Source organism: Abramis brama (assembly GCF_963993115.1).
Source record: "Abramis brama genome assembly, chromosome: 8".
NCBI classification, from domain to species: domain Eukaryota; kingdom Metazoa; phylum Chordata; class Actinopteri; order Cypriniformes; family Leuciscidae; genus Abramis; species Abramis brama.
This window is the reverse complement of record NC_139970.1, coordinates 41,509,728-41,537,210: the sequence shown is the minus strand read 5'-3', so window position 1 is coordinate 41,537,210 and position 27,483 is coordinate 41,509,728. Positions and strand designations below refer to the sequence as shown.

The following is a 27,483-nucleotide window of genomic DNA, read 5'->3' as shown; positions in this document are numbered from 1 at the left end:
ATGATGTTGTGTTTCTCTGGCTCTAGACTGATTAGTCTCACTCTGATTAGTCATATCTTCGGCTGAAGTGATTGGCTCAACTAGTTGGCCACACGCCAGCCAAGAACTGCCACTGAGGAGAATGGAAACGCCAACAGATAGTTTTCTCCTGGTCTGTTAGACCTCCTTGGTGAGAACCGTGAGTGTAAAGAAAGAGAGATAGAGAGAGAGAGCAAGGTCAGGCTTCTTCTGACAGGTCAGCAGTTTATTCCCAGCATGCCTCTGGGGAGGAGGCGGGCAGTGGATGAGAAGCAGTTCCTCCCTGTGAGAGAGAGACAGAGCAAGATAACCACAGTGTAAGTTTGCATGCGAGAGACGGTGCTGCTGATGTCCCTGCTGTAATCGCTGGAGTAAGCTGTGCGTGTGTGTGTGTGTGTGTGTGTGTGTGTGTGTGTGCATGCACTGAAGTTGGAGATCAGTTGCAGTGCATGCTGCATGAGGAAAAGAAAGACCAGGGATATGCAGAATTTGGACCTTTACAGCCGACTGGACTCTCAGGTATGACCGGGATGCTTGTTTTACTGTAGTTCAGCATCTTCTGCATGCAAAAGTTAAGTAAATTAGTGGCCTTGGTTCTGTTATTGAAGTGATATTGTCAGGTAATATGCATTAAGCATACACTTTAGAGTGTTAAAACTGCTTTATTTATTGTGTGCATCTGCACTGTTAACAGTGTGCAGTAGTGCACTAGAGAGTTGTGTGTGTGTAATGCAGTGTTTTCTGCAGGCTGAATTTCATTGATCAGAGGGTTAGTGGTGTGTAAAGGAGGGGCGCTGAAAGCCTGTCGTTACAGTAAGAAGCAGATTAGCGTTCTGCAGATGACCTCGCATGAATCCAGCATCTCTGACACTTCATCCCTCGCTTTCTTTCTAGGACTAGTTTAATGGATGTGATTATTAGTTGCTTCACATTCTCAATTGTAAAGACACTCTAGATCCTACCTAGACAACATTATAATGCATTATAGGTGTGTTCTGGACGTGCTCCAAAATGTCCTAAACCTAAAAAGCCTACTGAATCATATTTGATACACTAAGCCAAGGCCTCTAAATGATCAACATGATCATAACTTTGCTGGTAAAAACTGTTGCACACAATCTACTGCATGCTTTCTGTCGTCTGATCGATAGTTTATACTTTTTTAGCAAGTAAAAGGCTTTTAGTATAAGTGTAAAATCTTCCATCTTCAGCTCGTGGTTCACGTGTCTTTATGCTGTGAAATCTTTAGTGATTTTTATAAAGAAAATGTAAGAATAGCTTTTATATTGTTAGTAATATTTCAAGATGAACACTCACTGGACTGAAGCAACGTAGGTTTACTTGATTTTCCATACATAGAAAAATCACGTTAAAAATGTGAGTGTCAAATATGATCCATCAGGCTTTTGAGGAAGGTTTATTTATTCATCTGTCAATCATTATTATATTGCATTGCAGTATATGTTTTAAAACGACAGAGCTTTGATAATAAAACTAAGCATTTAAATATCATCTTACTTAGACATTATTGGCAGATGATGACAACTGATATTTATATGAATTTTGTGAATGTATCTGCTATACTGTTATGAAGATCTCATTGATTTACATTACAAGCAGCAATCAGAATTTCATCTCACTTTTTGGCCATATAAGTATCAGCAAGTGCACCAAATTGCACATTTTTGCTCAGTTTGGGCCTCTGAAACAAACTGAGGAGTTTTTTCCTCAGAGTATGAGCTCCATATTCTCACTATATCATACTATATGAGCCATAAAAGCCTAATGTATCAAATATGATACTCAACAAAAAACACATATGCATGTTTTTTCTGCCTTTATTTTATATGTCAGGCTTTACAAGGTTAAGAAACCTTCTTTTGGCTAATTTCTAAGGCAGCATCACATGCTTTGATGAGACAATCCCATAATGCACTGCAAAATAAAAAAGTCCTTCTTAGATGGCAAACTGTAAGCGGAAGAAATGCTAACTAAAATATATGTAATTAAATACTGAAAAATATTGGTTAAAAAGGGTTCCATAATCCATTGAACTTAAATTACAATATTAAAATATAATTATAAAATATAATACAAATATTAAATTATAATTATTATTTTTTTACTTTACCTTCAGATATCTTTGCCATTAAATCAGATGTGTTATTTATTCAGCCAGCTATAAACATATTTAACAGCAGTTTAACTAACATGCTCTAGCAAGTTTCTGTTCAACTTTATTTTTGGCTTGACATTAGTATAGATCTGTCTGAAGAAAATAGTTCAAATTCAGTATAGCGCCCCATTTTAGCAATGCTGATATTATTGCATACTTGCGCGTATTTTGGAATCAGACACACAACGGCTGCATCTGAAAGTGTCGGCATCCTCTTGTTGCGTCCTCTGAAGGCAGCATTTTAAGCTTTCGTACGCAGCAAAAATCAGTCTTGCATCTAAAAGTAGGGCTGCACGATATTGAAGAAAAATGCGATATTCGATATGTGATACGATAATGCTTAACCTGTTAAGCTGCAACCCCACTTTTGAAAAATCCCAAGAAATGACATACCCAAACTGAAACAGATACAGTTCATGAACCCTTTGTACTAAAAGCACAAGTATGATCTCATTTGAAAGCTGACACCTGGCAGTTTATTGTAAATGTAGAATTAATTATTGTCATAATGACAAAAATTGTTTTAAATAGCTTCAAAGTTTTGTAAAGTTATTAGAAATTATTTTTTATGAAACATCCTCATGAAAAAAAAATTGAAGTTGGCACTGGAGCAATCTAGAAATGCACTACAGCTAATGCCACATGTCTAAACATTTTATGTTTAAAATCTTAAGATAATAAGTCCAAAACTCTGTATTTAGTGAAATGTTTTTCAAGACCATGTCATGTGACTTTATTTTGATTTGACGCTAAAATGCTACTGATGTTTATTGTCATCTTCTAACCATCTATCCAGTATATTGTCTTTATTGTTTTGTGGTGCAAACGAGCCCCATTCAGTCTCAATCTCCCCCTGCACACATTCACACCTCTCCAGCCCGGTTATGGCTCTAAATATGCATTTCTTTTGTCTGCATTATAGTTACTAACGACTGGCTATTCACAGGCTATTCATATGGTTTCAGTCACTAATTTATTTTCTTAAAGTTCACCCTTACATTTTAAACTGTATCAAATGCATTTCTTGAATAAAGAAACATTTCAGTAAGCATTCAAAAAAATAATAAAAATATAACTTCTAGGTGGCAGGTGCACCTAGGGCTAGCTAGCATGTTAGCTTAGCACACCATCAATACACGACAATTTATGAGATTAAAACCATGTTTGTGCTTATAAACTTACTTTATAAAGCAAATCGAGTATTTTAAATAATTTGTTTGTGATCTAATTTGGCTTCAGATAAAAAATCAGACAGAAAATATACTATTGGATAGTGTTCTGCACAACGATTCTATATAGATTAGCATTACATTATAAATATAATCTATTATTATGGAAATACCTGGCATGGATTGAAAAACACAGGTAACTCAAATATCATAGCAAACATGTTTATTGTCTTCAAAACTGCATGTTACAGCCATAGTTACAGCGCGATCTCGTTAGCTTTGTGTGTGTTCGAGGCTTCCTGGAATGTCACATGATCATGGCTCTTCTTCATGTTCTATATATGGACTAATACTGTGCACAGGGCGGCGAGGGCGCCCTCAGGCTATTGGTATGAATTGAAAACACAGTATCAGAGTTATGCAAACGCTCATAGTGATTACATCGACGCATTTGGGTATAAATTCAATAAATATTATTCCTGTCTATAGAAATCTGATGTAAACCTATGAGAATATATCAATATTTCTCCAAATCTGCACATTTTTGAGCTAAAGCCCTGAGGCACGTTGTTTTGTGTATCGCTGTCATGACGACGGCACGGGAGTTTTTTTATGAATGAAAGCGGCTGACGCGCATAATTCATATCAAAGGTATCGACTAATTTTTTCATTTCATAACTCCTGACACAAATTAAGAAATAACTGTCGCTATAAGTTTCTCAGAATACAATAGTGGTCAAATTCTGAAACTTGAGTCTTATATCTTTTTAATGATGTATAGTTTGTCAAGGTATAACATTAAATCTGATAGTAACTTTGAACTATATATAAATAAAACCGCTTCAGTGCGTCCGCGCTCTGGCAACGGTTAACAGGTTAACAAGTGTGTAAAGTAAACTTAAATTATCTTTAAAATATATTTTAAATTATATAACCTACATACTGTACGTGTTTCACATTTTTTTTGTGACAAGAAAACATCCCTACAACTTCTGAAAGTGAACATCAGTGTAAACCACGGGGTTTAGGGGTTCAGGTTATCCTACATTAGGGTTATTTAACAACAGAAACTGAATAATCAAATGTAAAAATAAAACACTTAGTTTTCACTGTATCAATTAAAATATATACTGATTCTTATTAAAGCTACAAAAGTTATTCAGCCAAGAGGAGTGAGTGATTTTCTCTCTGTCTTTTGTTCATGACCCCAGTTATTGCAAGCCGTTGCGATATGCATATCGCGATATATACATTTGCGATATTTCAATAATTTCGATATATTATCTCAAAGCTTGTCGCAATGCATTGTGGTTCCTGAAGAGCAGGATGGATGACGGTGATCAGTAGAAAGCATGGCAGCTTTTGGAACAGAAGGTTTTGTCTTGACTGTGTATCTCATGTCAAACAGCTATTTAAGTATTATATGCATATTCACCGAATGAATTAACAAATTAATAATTGATAACGAGTTATACAACTACTGCAAGTAAATCCAACCACTTGGATACATACAGTACACTCACGTTATGCATTATATATAGCAAATGTGATTGTTTATAACATCGCAAAATTGTAATTATATTATCTCACAGCTCTATCTATAAAGTACCATACATATAGTATACTCGCATTAAACAAAATATACTATAGCAAATCTCAAAGCATGGAGATATTAAGATATTATAAGCATCAACATTTCTGTAAAGCTGCTTTGAAACAATGTGTATTGTGAAAAGCGCAATAGAAATATAATTGATTTGACGTAGTAAAAGAGCTCATCTGTGTGCTGTTACAGCGTTTACTGCACTGAACGGCCCTGTATGGATTTGTTCTGCTGCAGCTGATGGTGATATTCCCCTCCATCTGCCACTTTCAGGATGCTCAATATGATTATCTGCTTCATCCAATTAAATCAATGCGAATCATCACGGGACGCTCGCTAATCTCTCGCCTCTCTGACTGACCTCATGCTGCTTTAAAGAGATACTTCACCCAGAAATGAAAAGTTTGTCATTTACTCAGTTATGCATTCTTATTTTGTGGAACATGTTTTGAAGAATGTTGGGGACTAAACAACATTGGACCCCAGTGACTTCCACTGAAAAACAGAATTTTTCCAAAATAGCTTTTATCAGGTTGGACTATATTTTTAACCCATGATGCATTGCAGTTGCAGGCACCTGTGTCCTTTACTCAGGGCATTTATTATGGATGTGTTCCTGATAGCTAAAGTGATAGTTCACCTAATAAATTGCAATGGCAAATCTGTATGAATTTCTGAACACAAAAGAAGATATTTTGAAGAATATGGGTAAAAAAACATGGAAAAAAAATACAATTGAAGTCAATGGAGTCCATCAACTGTTTGGTAACAAACATCCTGCAAAATATATTTTGTGTTCAGCAGAAGAAAGAAATTCATACTTGTTTGGGACAACCTGAGGGCGAGTAGATGATTACCGAATTTTAATTTTCGAGTGAACTATCTCTTTAGAGCATAGATCATCTAAGATTCAAAATGGAAGATTGTAACTCAACATTGTATGCATCTATTGTGGAGAAGGCGATTCGGATTCATTGCAGAAATCTTATTAAAATGGCGAACAAAATATGTTGATTATAGACATACTTTTTATTAATTCATTGCCAAAAAGCATCAATAGTACTTCAATCTATAGTTCAGTATAGTTAAAATTAGAATATTTATCCAATATTTTAAAAAAAAATCATATTCTTAGAGTATTGAGCCATTATCAAAATCTAAACTCCATTGAAATCATCTAAAATTTGGTTGCTGAGTACGTAGGGTGATTAAAATCAGTCATTAATGATGTTGTGTTTCTATAATATAATATAAACGTCCACCCTATAGAATGCCACTATAGGTATAGGCATCCCAGCATGCTTTGGGACAGTAATAAAGTCTGTGCTGTGTTTTGGCAGGTCAGTGTTGCATGTTACTCAAAACTAGCCTGTGAGTTTATCCTTGCGCAAAGTTTAAGTGCACAAAAGACTAAGAGGATTTCATGTCAATTTGTGTCCATTTTTTTGTAAACAAGCATTAAAATTAAGCTGATTGCTCTCTGTTATGTGGGGGGGAAAATCCAAAGTTCTTTTCTTTGGGCATTTCCACAGAAGCGAGATTATATTCAGGAATAATGGACCTGTATTCTGAGAAAACAGGAGCTGTAATTATTCAAGTGTTATTTTTCAGATTTGTCTGCTTGCTAAAATTATACCAAAGCAGTCTCTTTCAGCCAGCTGGAACCTCTCTGATCCACAGGAGAATAGTGATGAGGAATAAGATGGTGACTTATCTTATCCTTCTGTTGCCAGACTCTTGATTATCTGTGTTCATCTGGCCAAGAACTGAAACGTCTGTCTGACCGACATGCTAACTGGGCAATCACAGATTCTTTCGCTTTTTCATGCAGTTTAAACGCCTGGTCTCTTGTAAGCATGACTTTGCAGCGCATCGATCTGAATGTTCAGGCATCCTGAAGGATTGGGTCAGTTACATGGAGCCTGCACTGTTTATTGATCGGACAGGAAAGCACTTGGAACGGTCAGTCCATCTCAGGATGCAGAACATATAGAGCTGCTATATATAGCTGACACACACAGGCCAGCTTTGCGAAACACCCACATTTTATTGCTCTTTTAAAGCTCAGGGGTATTAAGAGTTTCTACTTTGTCTGAGACACACTTCCAATCAACAGTTTGGAATCAGTAGTTTTTCTTTTTTTTAAGAAAGTGCCCCATGTTATTTTAAAGGTTTCTTATTTTGTTGGGTCTAACAGGGTTACATCCAAGGTCAAAAAACACTTTTTTTCTCATAATGTGAGTGTGTGAGTGTGAGTGTGTGTGTGTGTGTGTGTGTGCGTGCGTGAGAGAGAGTGAGAGTGTGTGTGTGTGTGCGTGAGAGAGAGTGTGTGAGTGTATGTGTGTTTGTGTGTGTGTGTGTGTGTGTGCGTGCGTGAGAGAGAGTGAGAGTGTGTCTGTGTATGTGTGTGTGTGTGTGTGTGTGAGAGAGTGAGAGTGTGTGTGTGTGCGTGAGAGAGAGTGAGAGTGTGTGTGTGTGAGTGTATGTGTGTGTGTGTGTGTGTGTGTGTGTGCGTGAGGGAGAGTGACAGTAAGTGTGTGTGTCTGTGTGAGTGTGTGAGTGTGTGTGTGTGTGTGTGTGTGTCTGTGTGTGTGGCGTGAAAGCATGTGGTGGTTTGGTCATAAGAAGTGAGGATTCAGGATAAAGAGATTAGACCTGATCAGAATATCTGTTCCCTATCAGTCGGTCACTCTCGATGTACGTCGTGACCAACGAACAGCAATCTCGCCAGTGAGGCCAATCTACTTCGAGTGAAACTAAACGAGCCAATGCACATTGGCGTGCAATCATTTGCAACAGCTCTGCCACGCCGCGCGGGTATATAACAAGCAGCAGGTGCGATTGCACTTCAGCTTTTTGCTTCGGAGCCGAGCACTTCGATGCTGTGTACTCGACTGAAAGAAGAGTGTTACGAGAACGAGCAAGCTCTCAATGGGACCTCTCCAGTCTGGTGCGGGCGATACAGTGCGAATACAGTGGTCGAATTCCACACCCGCGTCCAGACCTCTGGAAACTCCATGTCTGGTCCCTGGACGGGACGCTGAGGTTCTAGGTGACTTACCCCCAGAGGTACTTAACACCATCACTTCAGCGCGGGTGCCGTCTACGAGACATGCGTACGCCTTGAAGTGGAACCTGTTCGTCGAGTGGACCGAGAGGACCCCCGAAGGTGTTCGATAGGGTCCGTGCTTTCCTTCTTTTCAAGGGCTGGAGCGAAGGCTGTCTCCCTCCACCCTCAAAGTACATGCTGCCACTATTTCAGCATATCACGACCACATAGATGGCAAAACAGTAGGAAAGCACGACCTGGTCATCAGGTTCCTTAGGGGGGTGAGACGGTTAAACCCTCCTCGACCCCCCTCCATACCCTCTTGGGACCTTTGCCTGGTGCTTCGAGCACTCCAGGATGCTCCCTTTAATCCTCTGCAGTCAGCAGACTTAAAGCTTCTGTCCATGAAGACTTTGCTGTTGCACTGGCCTTGATCAAGAGGGTAGGGGACCTGCAGGCATTTTCGGTCGACGAATCGTGCCTAGAGTTCGGGCCGGGTGACAACCATGTTGTACTGAGTCCCCGGCCTGGCTATGTGCCCAAGGTTCCTACCATTCCCTTCAGAGATCAGGTGGTGATCCTGCAAGCGCTCCCCCTGGAGGAGACAGACCCAGCCCTGGCTTTGCTCTGTCCCATCCACGCTCTGCGACGTGGACAGTACGTGGACAGAATTCAAAGCTTCAGGACCTCAGACCAGCTCTTCGTCTGTTACAGAGGCCAGCAGAAGGGAAAGGCTGTCTCCAAGCAGAGGATGGTCCACTGGATAGTGAATGCCATCGCCTTGGCTTACCAAGCTCAAGGCGTGCCCTACCCACTCAGGTTGCATGCTCACTCCACGAGCGGCGTTGCATCCTCCTGGGCGCTGGCACGTGGTGCCTCGCTGTGGGCTGGGCGACACCTAACACGTTTGCTAGATATTATAGCCTACATGTAGAGCCGGTCTCCTCCCGTGTTCTCACCCTAAACGGGTAGAAGCACTGAGAGACCCGGCTTGCTGCACCCTCCTTATTACTCCAGTGTGAAAAATCTGTTGAGTCCTCCAACACCCTCGGCCCGTCCGGCGCCAGGCCTTTATCCGTTGAATCCTTGAGAACCGGGTCTATGCTGGGTCCCATAAGTGTATTTCTTCCACGGCTGCTCCTAAACGGAAGCCCGTGTCTTTCCCTTGGGCTAAGTCACCCAGTATTTCATATGCAATACAACCTTCGGGTTAGTCCATATGTATATCTCCACATTTCGCAGCGTTCTCCTTCCTAACAGAAAGGGCACGCTTTCCCAGTGTTATCCAATAATCTCACTGTATGGGTTATCACGGAACAACAGTGACAGATACACTCTGTGTCAGCCTTCTCCTATCGTCCTTCCAGGCAAGAAGGGGCAATCGGCTCGCACGGGGCGCTGGATGGGGTCAGCAGCTGTGGCGCTTTGGTAGGGATACCTATTCGTCGGTCACGACGTACGTCGAGAGTGACCGACTGATAGGGAACGTCTCGGTTACATGTGGTAACCCTCGTTCCCTGAAGGATGTAACCGAGACGAAACTTATCCTATTTTAATGAAATCAAAACTTTGTATTTACAATCTTAGGGAATTATTTATAGTGTTTAATAAAGCAATAAGCTACAAGATGCCATTGCTATTCCACATCCACAATTTGTTTTTAAAGCACACAACAGTTTCAAAATTCATATTTGAAGAATCACTACACAAAGTTATTTAGGTCTGAATTTAATATCTATATTTTAGTTGTGTTTAACATGTCAATCCAAATGGATTACACAGTTTAAATATAAAATAATAAACTTAATGTGATGCATATATGTCATACATAAATGTGTTTTAAATACACAATAACCAGATATATGAATACATTATACTGTATATTATTATAAATAAATCTTAATACATTTTAACTAATTTAATCTGGCTTTTTGCTCATCTATTCATAGATGTATTTAACCATGTTCACACTTTTACACTGAATAAATGTAATTGTTTACACAATTAACAGATTAATGGTGATTCTAAGCATTTTCATTGCATTCATTTTGAAAATATGATTATTTAAATTAAATCAAACATATAGTTAATAATAAATAATGGCATGATAAATTTTTTGAGTTTATCTGTAATTTATGTTGAAGAAAAAACACACGAACGTCTCTTTAAATAATGTTGAACACAGTAAACCAATGTTTTGGCACAAACTGAATTCAATTCACAATACATATTGTTTCAAAGCAGCCTTACAGAAAATGCAATATCAAAGCAATATCCATATGGCAGTGGTTTATAGCTACAACATGTTATGCATACCTGTCAACACTCCCGTTTTTCCCGGGATTCTCCCGTATTTTACCTTGCTATCCCGCTATCATCCAGTTTCTTATTTCTCCCGTATTTTTAACAGCAGCATCCCGAGGATGGACGAACATGAGAGAGATGGCTTTGGAGACTATGTATGTAATGTATTATGTATGTAATACAGAGATTATGTATTTATTTATGTTAATATCTGCGCAATTAATGTGGATTTAGCCTGCCTCTTCCATCCAGATCAGATCTCCCGTATTTTGGTATCCAAATGTTGACAGGTTTGATGTTATGTGAACAGTTTACATCTGTATTCAGTTAAACCGACGTAGTGAATGTTTTAGGCAGCAGATAATATACAATATATGGATAATATGTGATATATATAGTTGTCGTCATCTGAAGTAACTGCCGGCATCGACTGATATCATCCCTAAGGCTGGATCCACACTGGAGCTGGTGAGATTTATAGTTATAGAGAAGCAAAAAGAGAAGAATTAGTGTAGCTGGAGTTCATAGTATTTTAAGCAGAGGATTATTATGTGATGATCGTACTACTTCATCATTGTAGTCAAACAGAAGAGCTTTTATATGTGAGTCTGAGTCTCTGTGCTCTACACACAGTTACACTCTCACACATGTGTGTTTCATACACTCATCGTCTCGAGAAGGTGCCCTTGGGTTTGTTTCCTTGAGTACGTCGGTGTGGGGGTGTGAAGCGTGAGCTGTCGTCTGTGTGAGCTACAGGATCTACCACACACACACTCGCACACACACGCACGCACGCACACACGCACACTCACTCACACACGCGCACACACTCACGCACTCACACTCACTCACTCACACACACACACGCACAGACACACACACTCACACGCACGCACGCACTCACTCACTCACTCACACACACGCGCACACACTCACGCACGCACACACACTCAGACACGCACGCACACACACTCACACACACTCACACACTCACTCACTCACACACACTCACTCACACACACACACACACACACGCACACACACACACTCACTCACACACTCACTCACACACGCACACACTTACTCACTCAGTCACACACACGCGCACACACACTCACACACACACAGACACACACTCAAGCACGCACGCACACACTATCACACACTCACTCACTCACGCACGCACACTCACTCACTCACACACTTACTCACACTCACTCACACTCACACACTCACGCACACACACTCACTCACACTTACTCATGCACGCACACTCACTCACACACTCACTCACGCACGCACACTCACTCACTCACACACTCACGCACGCACACTCACTCACACACTCACTCACACACTCACTCACTCACTCACTCACAAACTTACTCACTCACTCACACTCACTCACTCACACTCACTCACACACTCACTCACTCACGCACACACACTCACTCACACACTTACCGTACTCACTCACACACTCACTCACACTCACTCACTCACACGCTCACTCACTCACTTATACACTCACGCACACACTTACATTCACGCACGCACACTCACTCACGCACACACACTCACTCACACACTCACTCACACATTCACTCACACACTCAATCACACTCACTCACTCACACACTCACTCACTCACACATTTACTCACACACACACTCACTCACACTCACTCACTCACACACTCACTCACTCACTCACTCACACACACACTCACGCACACACTTAGTCACATTCACGCACGCACACTCACTCACTCACGCACACACACTCACTCACTCACTCACTCACTCACGCACACTCACACACACACTGTTGTGTTTAAAAATAAATATTGCTGTTTATTACTATTGATGCATATAAATGAAAATAATGAAACACTATTTTGTGCCTTCATTTTTTTAAATATTGTATTTTAGTTCTTACATTATTTTGAATCAAATCACAAATCGCTCCTAGTTCTTTCAGAGAAGATACACACACTACCGTTCAAAAGTCTGAGGTCAGTACGATTTTCTATTTAATTTCTGATTATTATCAATGTTGAGAACAGTTGTGCTGCTTCGTATTTTGCAGAAACCATGATACTTATTTTTCAGGATTCTGTGATGAATGAACAGTTCAATAGAGAACTTGAAACAGAAATATTTTGTAACAACGTTTTTTACTGTCACTTTAATGATCAATTTAATGCATCCTTTTTGAATAAAAGTTTTAATTTATTTCCAAAGAAAAAAAAAAAAAACGGACCCCAAACTTTTGAATGACAGTGTAAATATTGAGATAAATTCTGAATTTTGTTTTTCTCTCCCAGTAGCATGTAAATAGTTTTAAATGGTGTGTGTGTGAATGTGTGAAACACTAGTATTGTATGTGTTTTATTCCTCTTATGTAATGGCTCTGGGGTTAATCTTGGCTCTGCACCATCTGTTTTAATTCTGCATGTTTCTCAGTAATCTAGAAACTGCTTTAACCCCGTTTATTAGACTAGCTGTCATTCCTTGAAGAAACGCTAATTAAAGACTCGCTCAAGAGCTCATTATGTTTGTTTTGAGATGATTAATTGTATTCTAATTGTATTTTCCGCATGAAATATACCACAAAATAAAGCTTGCTATATTAAAATCCTGCATGCTTATTCACATCATAACTCATATACTGTACATAGACATCTTCTATCAAATGCACAACTGCTTTTTCATTAATAAATTATTTTAATTACAAGCAACAGTGGTTCTCAGATGTTCATATTGTTGAAGAAAAGCTATGAGGTATATAATGATGACATGAGGAGATGTGAGTGACTCTAATATGAGCAAATCTTGACATTTACTTGTATGCATTTGGCAGCCACTTTTAGTCAAAGCAACTTGCATATTGTCATTTATGCACTACTATTATAAAGTATGAGGTCATTTATTTTATTTAGAAAGGATGCATTAAATTGGTCGTTAAAGTGACAGTGAAGACGTTTTGTAATGCTGTTCTTTTGAATTTTATATTCATCACAGAATCCTGAAAAAACGTATTACGGTTTTCACAAAAATATGAAGCAGCACAACTGTTTTCAACATTGATAATAATCAGAAATGTTTCATATTAGAATGATTTCTGAAGGATCATGTGACACTGAAGACTGGAGTAATGATGCTGAAAATTCAGCTTTGATCACAGGTCACATTTTACTATATATTCACATAGAAAACAGTTATTTTAAATTGTAATAATACTTCACAATATTACTGTTTTTACTAAAGACTTTATTACTGTTTTTACTAAAGACTTACTAAAAATTGTGCCAACCCCAAACTTGTACATTTGATCAGTTCATGCATGTTGTGGTATTTGATTTGGGGAATTTAATAGAAGATTATTTATTAATCATTACTATTGATGCATGAATCAATTATGAATGAGCAGTTTTTGCCTGTTTAATGTTAATGTCTTTTGAATGTTAAAATAGCTACAATTTCCCTTTTTTAACATTTAATATAGATTTTTATTATTATTAATACTATTATTATTATTTACATATTAAAGCTGCAGTCCGTAGTTTTTCCTCTTTGTCGCCATCTCTGTTTGAAATCTGCAATTGCAGTTATTGGCGGAATTATCAACTTTACGTGGGTTGTGCCTCGGCACGGCACAGCGCGGATGAATCCAATGTTTTGAGGAGAATGTGCGGCTGTCAGTCGCCGTGCCAGTGTGGATACTGGCATTCGGAATCACAGATTCAACTTTTTGGAAGTATGACCAACATAAGAATTTTAACTGGAAAATGTCGTCTGAACAAGTAAGTAACATCCACTTTTGTTCGGACCAATTAAGGGGAAAAAAAGCATTGCAGTAAATCGTGCTGATTAAATCTAACGATTGCTTATCATATCACGTCAAACCATGCAAGTGATACTTTGTTCTCAAATTGTTAATGTTAACAACATCAGCATTGCGTGACTACATTTGTGTATTAGGGCTACCTGTAGTTCAGTTCTCCGTAACCGTTACATAATTGAACCATTGAAATGTCTTACCTGTCCAGCAGAACAGAAGCCGTCTCTGTGTTCGTTTTGAACCCTTTCAAAACACGAAGTTCACGCCACCTTTCAAAAGCCCTTCCAATATTATCCTTGTTTTCGCATGGGCCGGTTGCAGTCTCTTTTTTTCTGCCACTCCGAAGTCTTTTGCATTTTACGACGGGTGAATCTCCAGTTGTGACTGGTGATTGTCGCTTGAACCTTCCTGGATCCGCCATCAAATTGATAAGTTTAATTATATGAAGTGCTGTGAGAAAAGGCTATAAATCTCCACCTCCAACATCCTCACACTCATAGCCTACTAGCCGAGACTCTTCTTTATGTGTACAGATGAGACGTAATGACGCAAAGACATGCTCGAATTTCCCACGGAAATCCACCAGTACCACCGGAGTTAAAAACATTATCACAAGCTTACCGTTTTGAATCGAGCGATGGCAAGCAGAGAGTTTTGAACACTGGCTGGTTATGTACTTGCTCAAAATTTTATTTTGGATAATTTTTAACCCAAAAAACTTACGAACTGCAGCTTTAAAATGCATTTTATTGTGTATTTTATTGTCCCTGGTATTTGTCCTGTGGTAATTGAGACGTTACCCGTCCAGCACTGGGTCTTTTACACTGTAAGTAAAGGTAAATGTCAAAGGTCGCTGTCATGTTGTGGTGAAGCTTTCAATATGACACAAAACTAAACATTGTTTTCTTTGTTGAAGAACATGGGTCAGTTTGATTTCATGGAGAGGCTGCTGCTGTTGGCTAGATTAGTAACCATGGTAACCGTCTGGTGTTTGGACTGCACTTTCATTCCCATAAAAAGCAGGGAAATATACTGTTCCTAATATATATGTTCCTCAAGCAATGCATGTGAACTGTCTTTCGTTTTTGCGCATGATTATTCACTCGCTCTCATGTTATTTCAGACCTGTGTGGAGCTTAGCAAGTGTACAGCAGTGCCCTAGTTTCTCAGGAGGAAGCACTCGCAGTATTATTCAGAAAATCTTCAGGACTATAGTTCATTATCCACTCAGATTTGCAGTCTTTGGACAGCGAGCATCAGATTGTGTGTGTGTGTGTGGTGAGAATCTGTCTCTGTTTGACAGGCTGGGACAAATGTGTCTGTCAGTGAGAGACGCATCCATTACGCCCTGTCGCTCTGAGACAGACCTCCATACTGACACATACTCTCTCTCCCTCCCTCTCTCTCTCTCTCTCTCTCTCTCTCTCTCTCTCTCTCACACACACAGAGGAATGATGAGGAGGCTGTTGTGGACAGAGGAGGCACTCGTTCCATGCTTAAAGCCGGATTGGAGAAGGAGGAGCTAGAAGGTAAAAAAACAAACACAAACTAAAAACACACACACACACACGCACATGCACATGCACACACACACACACACACACACACACACACACACACACACACACACACACACACACACACGCATATAGTTACACACACACACACACACACACACACAGTTACACACACACACACACACACACACACACGCACATGCACATGCACACACGCACATGCACATGCACACACACACACACAGTTACGCACACACACACACACGCACACACGCATATAGTTACACACACACACACATACACACACACACACACTCTCTCTAGCACACATATTATTACTGTATTTTTGATCAAATAAATGCAGCCTTGGTAAACAGAAAAAAATAATAATAATCTAGTGAACCCAAACTTTTGAAAAGTTGTGTATCTGTTGTAGACAATCCCAGAATGCTTTGCAATAACCTCAGTGGAAGAATTATCTCATAGATGGTGGATAAAGTGAGAAATATTTGCATATTCATCAAGTTCACTTTATTTGTATAGCACATTTACAACAGCCACTAGACTGACCAAAGTGCTTTACAGAACAACCAGATTAAAATATAGTAAGACCTGCATAACAACACACAAAACACAAATAAGAGCAGCAAAGCTGCTGGAGTGACAAAACAGTATCAGACTCAGATATAAAATAGTAAAACACGAGTAAATCGTTTTTAGAGAGCTCTGATAACATATTCATGTATTGTTCAACCATGCCATAAAAATAGTTCAAATGTACCACTGTGTGCTACGTATTTTAGGCTAACATCAAAATCTATTGGAATCAATTGCGAATTGAAAGGATTTTATTTTCAAAAGATTCTTTCATAGTAGCAAACGAACTATGTGTAGAAACCGACAAGAACACGACAGAAGTAAAGCTCATCCTGGAGCCGCTGTCATACACACATACACACAATAATAAGCGCTCAGAGAAGTTAATGCTAGTCTGAGAGGAAAGTCTGTGGGTGGCAAACCAAGAGCACGTCGCACCAGAGAGACGTGTGTGTGTGTGTGTGTGTGTGTGTGTGCCTCTGAAGTGACATGAAGAGAAGAGAGCGGTGGGAGGATGGATGGCTGGTCTCTGAGAGCGTTTAACAGGGAAAAAGAACAGCTACTCGAAGCGTATTCTCTCAGGACTGCAGATGACGTCAGCCGCTCCTCTGCCCCTGGATCAGCTATTTTTACTTTCTGTCTGTGAAAAAGAGGCAGGAACGGAGAGAATAATTACAGTATCCAAATTATAATAATAAATGGGTCATCAGAATCTAAATAGAGGCTCTATATCCTACACAGCTCTGAAATGTAGCGCTAGAAAACGATTCATTAAAGTTTGTGTTTACATAATATATGTGTGTGTGCTGTGTATAATTATGTTGTATATATAAATACACACACATGCATTTATATATTTAAGAAATATTTGCATGTATATACTGTATATATATATATATATATATAAAGATATTTTATATATAAATAACAAATTTTTCTTAAATATATACATGCATATGTGTGTATTTATATATACAAAATAATTATACACAGCACACACATATATTATGTAAACACAAACTTTTATTTTGGATGCGATTAATCTTTTCACAGCCCTAATATATATATATATATATATATATATATATATATATATATATATATACATAATTTATATTATATATAAATATAAAAAATTTATATATAAATACATTTTTCTTAAATATATACATACATATGTGTGTATTTATATATACAAAATAATTATACACAGTACAACAAACTTTTATTTTGGATGCATTTCACTGAAAGGACAAGCTGGCATTATGTGGATATTACCCAGAATTCCATGCAATAATGAGCCGACTGGCAGTATACTGTATATATTACACTGAGCTGCATAAAACACTGCTTGTGACAGCAAAAATATGACATTTCCTCCACTCACTGCAGCTTGTAAATACATCTGCAGTTTCAGCTTTTGAATACATGTTATTTATTCATTTTCAGACACGTTTTATAACCCAGTGAACACTAGGCAGCTGTAAGATTCACTCTGGATTGGCCCAGAAGCTCACATTATGGGCACACTTTGCACATACTTTTATATTTGAGGATATTTTCTGCATAAAGCCCCATTCTCTGAAGAATGTGAGTGAATAACACTGTTCGGATATTTGGGTCTGGTGATTTTGATCACAGACGCTCCTCTGAATCTGGTGAGCATCATCTTGAGTTTTAAATATCATGACTTTGTAAACACAAGTGGTCAACCTTATAAAGTCTAAAGCTTTAGAAATCGATATATGAGCCTGTGTCATTGAGCCGTTTCCCATTGCTGGTCGATGCATTCAGTCCTTCTCATAATGTTATGTAATTCAAACACAACTTTATGATGTAATTTAAGCCTCATTTTATCCAGCTTTCAGCTCCCTTTTAGAGCCATATTTAACTGCCAGGAAGAGGAAGATCTGTCTGTAGGTTAGCATTAGTCTATATATGTCATGTGTGTGTGTGTGTGTGTGTGTGTGTAAGCACTAAGCAGACAGACAGATGTTACGTTTTCACAGCAATTAAAGTCATGCTGCTGTCTCGACCTCTCAATCATTCAAATGCAGTTACAGTGAGTGATTACCGTTGTTTAGCATTGTTCAGAAAAGAGAAGTAAATACGGGTTAAGTATGTTTGGTAAACTGAATTTTTCTATTGCAAGGTCTCTACTTTACATTCCACTTTAAAACCTAATAACAGCAATTTTAGGGATCATATGTTTAGCATCCGTGCCAAACGGTAGGCAGCCGTATAATTATTGTATAATTGTATTTTCATAATTACGTAGGATAATCATTCTAAATGAGCCACAGCATAATTACGCTGCCTTCTAAAACACCTTCGTTTGGCTGAATACTGAAGCAGACCTGCACGTATCTTTTATGGAAAAGACAAACCCATAATGCAATGCAACGGAGTAAGTGACGAGTAAAAAAGTAAAAAAAAAAAATCCATCTGATTATGAACATTTAAGTTAATAATAAAAGTAAGTTTTTTGGTACTTTTTTCACAAGTAAGGTGTACATTTTCACATGTTTACCCAGCTGGTCATTCTTTCAAAACCTGATCCCATGATTTCATTAGTGATACACATTTCAGTCGACATAATCATCGTTTCAAACACAAGATTATTGTAATATGTAATGAGAACATTTGGTTTAATCACCGAAACACAACAGTATGATCTTCTTTAATTTAGTACTTTTAACAATCAATTCATTTAACAGCAAACAATGCAAGATACATGTTTCAAATTCCCATTGTTGATGAAATAATTACAGTAATGCACATTAAAAATACACTTACATTACCTAACTTGTGTAATTGAATCCATAATGTTTGTAATGGTATCTATTTAATGTGTTATCAAAAGGTATGAAGTTATGAAACGGCCATGAGGTTTTGTGATAGAACAGAGTTTGCTGGAAATACAGTAAATGTTTTCACTGTGCATATGACTGAATACTGTAGTTGACTTTTACAGATGAAGGGTGAGTTACAGTAATGTGGCGGTCTCTACCATGGTAATCTGTTTACAGTATCACATGACATTCATACTCTAATGTAAAAATGCCGTATTTGATGCCATCTGTCTCCCTTCTTCTGATGTATCTCTGAACCCCCCACTCACACACACACACACACTCACACACACACACACAGTATGATTTATAAGCTGTTTTCCTTATGGGGACCAATAAAATGCCCCCACAAGGACAGGGATTTTGGATATTGCCATCTTTGTGGGGATATTTTGTGGGGCCATGAGTTTACCAGACCACACACACACACACACTTTGAACATAGTGGTTTTAATCTAAGATAAATCGTATGATGTAAAAAGAATTTGTTACAATTGGTTATCAGTATTGGAATTGCAAATATCAATATTCAATTATTGAATATTCAATTATTCAATTGCAAAAATTGCAAACAAAGTAGAAACTATATCTATAGAATCTGTATCTATAGAAATCTATAGATGAACCAAATGATTCATTGATTAACCATTAAGATCAGTTGGATTAAATAATAGACAAATGTATTAAACTGAGCGAGAACAGATGAAAATCAAACGTTTGACAGTAATGGCATTATGAAAGACATTTATTGTGAATGAAACATTTATATAGATGAAAGAGTTATTTGTGCTAACACAATTGAAAACATGCTGAAATGTTTGAAAAAAATGCACTTTTCTGTTGTGATATTAGTACTATAATTTTTGAAAATGTACACTTTACTTGTGAAAATAGTACCAAAGCACATAAAAAAACCCTGTAAAATATTGATTATAAGTGTACTTGCATTTCATTCGCTGCTGGAAAATATTGCAAAAAAAAAAAAAAAAAGTTTACCCAGTATTTTTTTTTTTAATGCTCAATATAAGACCATTTAGTATGTTCCAATTGTATGAAGTTTCATTTCAGTGAATGTTATCACTGTTGTTGAAAAAAATCCTAATTAACAAAGGGCCTCAGAACATTTTTTATTTAATATACAGGAGATTTTACATTCTCTGAGTCCCTGTCTGTTTGCTTTTGGTCAATAGGTCACAGGACTCTGTATATCGGTGTTCATGTTCCTCTGGGCAGAAGAACCCACCGACGCCATCGGCATCACGGACACCGGCACAGGAAGAGAAGCAAGGAGAGAGACTCAGGGGTCGAAGACGGGCGAGAATCACCTTCATACAGTAACACTCCATCCTTTCTTCAATGCATGCAATTATTATCTTAGTATGTTTGTCTTGTTTTTCAGTACAGATATCTAAACATTCTTAGATACATTTGTTTGAGATACAAAATGACTTAAGACATTCATTTTGTTTTCTAAAAAACTATCAATGGGGTAAGAACAAATATTTTTCTTTGCCAGATTTTTTTGTGTGCTTGTTTTCAGCAAAAGCTCAGTTAAATTTGATACATATTTAATTTCTTATTTCCTTTTGCATCTCAAGCAAATCTATCTTGAATTAAGCATGTTTAGATTGTCCTGTAAAACAAATCAAAGATACGGAAACACTTTACATTAAGGTCATTAATGCATTAAAGGGATAGTTCACCCTAAAATTAAAATAAAGTCATAATTTACTCACCCTGGTGTTGTTCTAATGCAGTATGTTGTTCTTTTTTGGATCATAAAAGGAAAAATGTACTGTAAAAAATGTTTTGGTCTCTCCACATAATGCCAGTGAATAGACCCCTTTTCAGTTGGAAAAAACATGGTGACTTTTTTTGTGGACGGGGCTTATGTGGCGGCAGAACGATCTCCCTGGCCACTTCACTAACGTTAGTTTGCAAGTTTTGTTAGCTTGTTTTTTAATAATGACTGGAGAAAATCCGATTTTGTCTTAATGTGCAACGTCACTCACTGTCCAGGACCACGATTGTTATTTGCAAAAGTTAATTTTAAGGGACATCCCAGATTGGCTGACCCGTACATGCTCAGGATTAATCTGACAGGATTAACGTTAACACTACCTCCGGTTGAGTGGCCTGACTTCTACACCTACCTGATAGAGAAACTGAGCGTAAAGAGAAACTGAGGGTATATAAATCTTTACATGCCTATAACTAAATGGTCATGTACAAGACTTGTGTGGTAGCCTACGATCCGCAGTTCTGCCTAGCCAGCGCCATGGCCAGACAGAAGACAACAATGTAAAGAGTGACATTACGGGGCAATTTTAACGATGTGAATATTTTCTAGAAATAAAAATTCCAGATACAGCATATTCACTATGTATTTGATTACCCTTTCTTACCAGGTTCTTCAAAAAGTCTAGTCACAATCAATCACAACAATGTATACAATCATAGATGATTCACAAATAATCACAATCATTTAGAAAACATTATGCGATAAATTTTCTTGCGTCGATTCTTGCACCCAACAACACAACAAGATGACATTTAATAACAATAATAATAATTTAAGCTCCTTATTATGTAGCCGAATCTGTGCTGGTTTGTATTGGCCGCCTCCAGTTTTCCTTTTGTTTTGCCACTAGTAACTGTGACGTCGGCTCGAAATTGGTCTATAGCGACCAGCATCAAGCTTTAAAAAAACACTTAAAAGTATCAGGCAATGGTCTCATGAAACCGTGTCGTATATTCCAAGTGTTCTGAGGGTGTACAATAGGGTTTGGTGAAAAACAAACAGAAATATAATGCATTGTTAAACAAAGATCCTAATCTTGGCCGTTGGTCTTCTGTGCTCGTCTGTGTGTTCGTGAGACTCTGTTAGCGCCGCAGTTCACTCCGAGTCGCCCACAAAAACACACAAGTTGTGAGAAATCAAGATGAATATAAATGCGACATGTAATACAACTCCTAGAAATCCCAATAAAAGTATCCGTGTACTGTCTTCACTGAGTTGAATATATCCGGAAATATGAGAATGACAGTTGGCAGATGTGAACGCAATGACTTCTTGTTACGACGAACACAGCTCAAATATTCACCTCAGAGAAGAAGTTACATGGTTTGTGTTTCATGTGGTGTTTTTATCCATCTTGATTTCTCATAACTTGTGTGTTTTTGTGGGTGAGTCGGAGTGAACTGCAGCACTGATAGAGTTTCACGAACACGCAGACACACACAGAAGACCAACGGCCAAGATCAGGATTTTCGTTAAATTATACATACAATTTATTTTTGTTTTTCACCAAACCCTATTATAAACCCCCAGAACAACTGGGAATATAACAGGGGAGATTCTAGGATTTCAATATTGGGGGGCTCAGTCACCTGTGGGTAAAATGTTTTTTTTGTAATGTTTTGAAGTTTGTTTGTTTTTACTACATTTGTGCAGTAAAATTAACTTTAAGGAAGATCTACATTTATCATTTTCATTCATGGAGATAACATGGAAAATGTGCCAGGCTTTATTGGAGGATTTCTGTCACCTGGTGGAAAACAAACACTTTTAACATGAAAATGACATGAAATTACCACTATAACCAGTAGGTGGCTGCAGAGGATCACTCATTAGCTCATTCGCCATTTCCACTCTCTTTTATAGCTCTTTTAGCATGTTTTGCTTTTGGATTTATTTTAAAAGGAATATAATAACAAATTTTAACAATTTTATTGGATTGAAGTATGAAGTAGCAAGAGTAGGAAAAGCCACAAAGTCTCATGCCATTTAGATGAAAGGAATTTTAATAAAAAACGAAACAAAAATAAGCCCAGATTTTACAGTGGAATATGTGTTTCATGGGATCATTCTTTGATACTTTTGCATCTGTTTTAAAAAAAACATTTTTTACATTTCTCCTTTTGTGGTCCGAAAAAGAAAGAAGGGCCATTAGAACAACACCAGGGTGAGTAAATGAGACTTTATTTCCCATTTTAGGGTGAACCATTCCTTTAACTAACATTAACTAACAATGGCCAACACATTTGAGCTGTAAATGTCAGTATTTTCTAAAATCAAATATCCTTCTTTATTTTTTCTGTTTGATGTCGTCTTCTGTTCTTTCTGATTCCCTTTCATCGTTTCTTCTTCTCTTTGACGGTCTGTCCTATTTGATTGCTTCTTTGATGTGCGCTGTCTTTCTGTTGTGGTCTCTGATCCGGACAGGCTCACAGTCGAATGTGTGTCGCTCGTTTAGCAGCTCATCATGACGACTCAACAGTGACGAGTCCAGATTATTCCCTGTGGTGTATTGTTGTCAACATAACTTGTGTTGTTTTGGCTCTCTGATGCTTTTTTAGCTGATGTTGTATGACTATTTTAGCCATGTGACCTTTACGACTGAGCTTAGTGGTTTATTAAAAAAAACCTGAAATAATGTGTCACAGATACTCCCTCTCAGAGGGTTCAGTTCCTGCTGGGCACTGAGGATGATGATGAAGAGCACATACCACATGACCTCTTCACTGAGCTGGATGAGATCTGCCTCCGTGATGGAGAGGATGCTGAGTGGAGAGAAACCGCCAGGTACTGACCCATGTGACTTGATCATGTGATATCACCTCAACCAGTCATATCTGGATTCATGCTGCATTCACCGCATAATTATGAGATGACAAGCCATGACGTTCTACTCAGAGCTGTTCACGTCTTATGCATTTCTATTAATTAATCTTTATTAATTAAATAAATTAATCTGCAGTGGTCAGGTGGTACGAGTTAGAGCTCTTTGAAAATTCCCAGCTTCCAAGTTGTAATTACGAGGACGTGAATGCTCGTTACATGTTAGAATCTCTCAATTATGGTAAATCTGACATGGAGTGAATGCACATTTAGTCGTTTAATGCGCATTTATGGGTTAACGACAAATCAGGATGTCTGAGAAAATGAAAAGTATTTTAAAAATCTAGTTTAGAGTGCATGTGGCAAGTTTTTAAAATATAATTTTTATAATCCTGATTTTATTCAATGATTTTATTACGCAAAAAAGTGGCGTAATCATAGTAAAAAGTAAAAATGTATTAATATTTATGTCATAAAAGCATAAAAGTATTTTTTGTGAAATCTGATTTTATTACTGATTTTTTTAAAGCTTGATAATCAAGACATCCCAGAAGTTTTCCAGGTGTTAAGGAAAATATTTTATGACTTTTTACTTAATTATTACATAGATCTAGAATAATTTATTCTTTTTTTTTTTTTGGTCAAAAATGATATAGATGTTTTTCAAAAATGCATGAAACCAACATAATGAATGCAAAGATTACATTTCAAAGAACTTGACTTGCTTGTGCTTTCACCATCTACTACATCTTTATCTGTTTTTAGCCCACGAATAATTAATCAGTATTTTTGGGGGGCTTTTGACATGATGTGTTAATGTTCAGCGTTTCTCAGAGATTGATTCTTGGCTGCTCTGATATGTTTTGAAAGCATGAGTGATGCATTAAATCTGTTGAGAGCGGCATTAGTCTAAGAGAGCTGAGGTTATATAAAGAACCATTGTTGTGTAATGTGTGTGTGTGTGTGTGTGTGTGTGATAAAACAGAAAGGCTAAATACAGCACTTAAAATGATGATGATGGTTTCTACATTGTCATATGGCATCACTTCTAAATGCAAGTGCACTCAGCACGGGAATTATTTTTATTTTGTCTTCATGAAGTAAAGACAACATGTAAATTGTAGTCCTTTATATCCAAAAAATATGACATATTCACATGAAACAACACAAATCTATTCACATTTACTTATTCAGTTAGGGTTACAAAGAAGGGCAAAAATACCATAAAAAAAAAAAAGGATTAATTAATTTTTCTCCTGCTTGTCATTGCAAACACTGAATGACAGTTCATAGTGCTCTCAAGTTGTAAACGGGCATATTTGACACATGAAATAAAGGACGGATGGCTTGTGCACAATATTTTGATTCTTCTGGATTAGAACGAGAGCTTCATGTGAAGGTTCAGCTCTGACATGCATTGGTCATCTGGCTGCAGGTGTGATTGTTTTAACTGTGTCCAGGTGGCTGAAGTTTGAAGAGGACGTGGAGGACGGTGGTGAGCGCTGGAGTAAACCGTACGTGGCCACGCTCTCTCTGCACAGTCTCTTCGAGCTGCGCAGCTGCATCATCAACGGCACCGTCATGCTGGACATGAGGGCCAGCTCTCTGGAGGAGGTCGCAGGTACAGCTTTCTGTGCTTGTGCATTTATGCATTTTACACAAAGCGACTTACAAGAGAGGAACAAAGCAATTCGTCAAGGAGCCAACAATTGTCATAATATATAATGCCATGTTTATTTTACAACTAGGTTAGGAAGCAAGCTGGAAAAGAGGAGGAATGTAGATACGATTTTTTTTGTGTTTTATTTAAAAGAAATGCAAAAAAAAAATATATATATATATCATAGAACTGATTCCATTAGGCTATAAAAACATGGTGAAATCTGTCACTTCTATGTCACATTTAATCCAAATATCCATAACAAAAATGGAAATGATAAAGAAAAAATCGAGACTTTTTTGGATAATGTTTGCATTGAATTACATTTCCCCAAATAATCCATAATAATTCCCTTTAATGCAACAAAGGGAATCCAATTCTGAGTCGGATAAAACTAATTGTGAACTATTTATACAACATTTGTTGAACTTTTCTTTAATATACACTGATTAAAAGTTAGTTTAAATTCATTGTAGTACAACATTTTTACTTTAATACAGTAAAAATTACAGTAATGTAGAGTAAAGTGATTCTCATTATTGAGATTAATTATAATTCTAGGAAAACGTAAAAGCAAAACATACGGATGCATTATGTAATGAGAGTTTGGAGAAAACGTAAAGGGATAAAAAGTGATCTTAAAAATAGGTGTGCTGCCAATTGATTAAAAAAGCAAACACTTTTCTGTAATTAATCGTGATGAATCGCATTTACCTAAAATTTTGGTAACACTTTATTTAGATAGTCCTCTTTAGACATTCAAATAACTATAAGTAACTTTGTAACTACATGTCAACTAACTCTCATTATAGTATTAGTAGGATATAGTGCTGATTAGTACTGACTATAAGTAACTTTGCAAGTACATGTAAACATATTCTGCTAACCCAAAACTAATACTCTAATGAGAGTTAGTTGACATGTAGTTGCAAAGTTACTTATAGTTAGTAGAATGTCTAAAGTGGACTATCGTAACCTAAATTTTTAATATTTTTTGTATTGCATTGTTTTTATTATTGCTTTCATTGTTTTTGACCCATGTAACCTTGTATTTTACATGCAACATTTTACATACCACAACAAAAAAAAGCTTTATTTTCTTTTTGTAAAATTTAATTGGTTGTTTTTCTCTTTTGATTGTGAGTCGAACTGTGACCTGAACATGTTTCCGTGAGATTCACTCTTTTATTCTTTCCGGTGAAATGTTTACCATCTTTGGTCAAATGAGCTTCCCTTGTCAAATTATCACATTGTAATAGGCTGTGGATGTGCCAGCGCTCGTATGCCTCCGAGGAACACCTTAAACTGAGTTCAACACTTTAATCTCTGTGGGATTGGTGTAAGACGTGTGTACAGATTCTCAGTGTTTACAGCTCAGGTAATTGACATGTACCTGTATGTACAAAGATTTAGTGTTTAGCTTCTCAGCATCAATATTTCATGAGTTGAGCCTGAGAAAGTGTTGCATATTTAGTTGGATATAGAAGAAGATCAGTAGCAAAAATACTGACATTATATTGGAGACTTATTTCTCTGAATATTTCTTAAAGGGATATTCCACCGCTGGAAAGATGAATGTGTATTTAAATTGGGTCATTTATGTAGTAGAAATGTGAAATTATTTTAGAAGTTGGTGCCTTCTAGACTGAGAAAAGCCAGAAAATGTAATTTTGGCTCATGTGGATGAAAGACAACAACTCCCAGAATGCACTTGCTTCGCTGCCCTACGAGGACACTCCCAAGCCACGCCTACCGGTTACAGAGGGCAGTATCGGAAGAAATGATACAGCTAGGCTACTAGTCGACTGGAAACTGAAAAGACGGCGTTTTATCGTGAGATCCCCCTATGGGCGGGTTGAAGACATGCGGGACGAGCTCCTCCTACTGGCTGGAGTCTCTCGCCTCTGGACAGAAAAGCCTCTGATGACGATAAATGATGATTTTTGCGTCATCTGAGTTTTTTTTACAGACACACAATACAGAAATCTCTCGTCTCAGGGTGACATGAGGGAGGGAAGCACGGCCATTCCAAAATCTACCGGGTTTCTACTAATACAAAGCTTAATGCTAATCG

The 27,483-nt window shown here is 37.6% G+C and overlaps 1 protein-coding gene across 3 annotated transcripts in view; it reads left to right on the top strand.

Annotated features, from left to right (window-relative positions):
• slc4a10b (solute carrier family 4 member 10b) overlaps positions 1-27,483 on the top strand; it is an 81,081-nt gene that overhangs the window by 12,347 nt on the left and 41,251 nt on the right. For 2 of the 3 annotated variants that reach the window (XM_084121361.1, XM_084121363.1), the window contains 4 exons: positions 15,610-15,691; positions 20,319-20,462; positions 23,575-23,713; positions 25,210-25,370. In XM_084121361.1, coding sequence (XP_083977487.1) covers positions 15,610-15,691; positions 20,319-20,462; positions 23,575-23,713; positions 25,210-25,370 — 526 coding nt within the window. Of the gene's footprint in view, positions 1-316; positions 538-15,609; positions 15,692-20,318; positions 20,463-23,574; positions 23,714-25,209; positions 25,371-27,483 lie in introns of those variants that run through there. The other variant, XM_084121362.1, reaches the window with a different exon arrangement.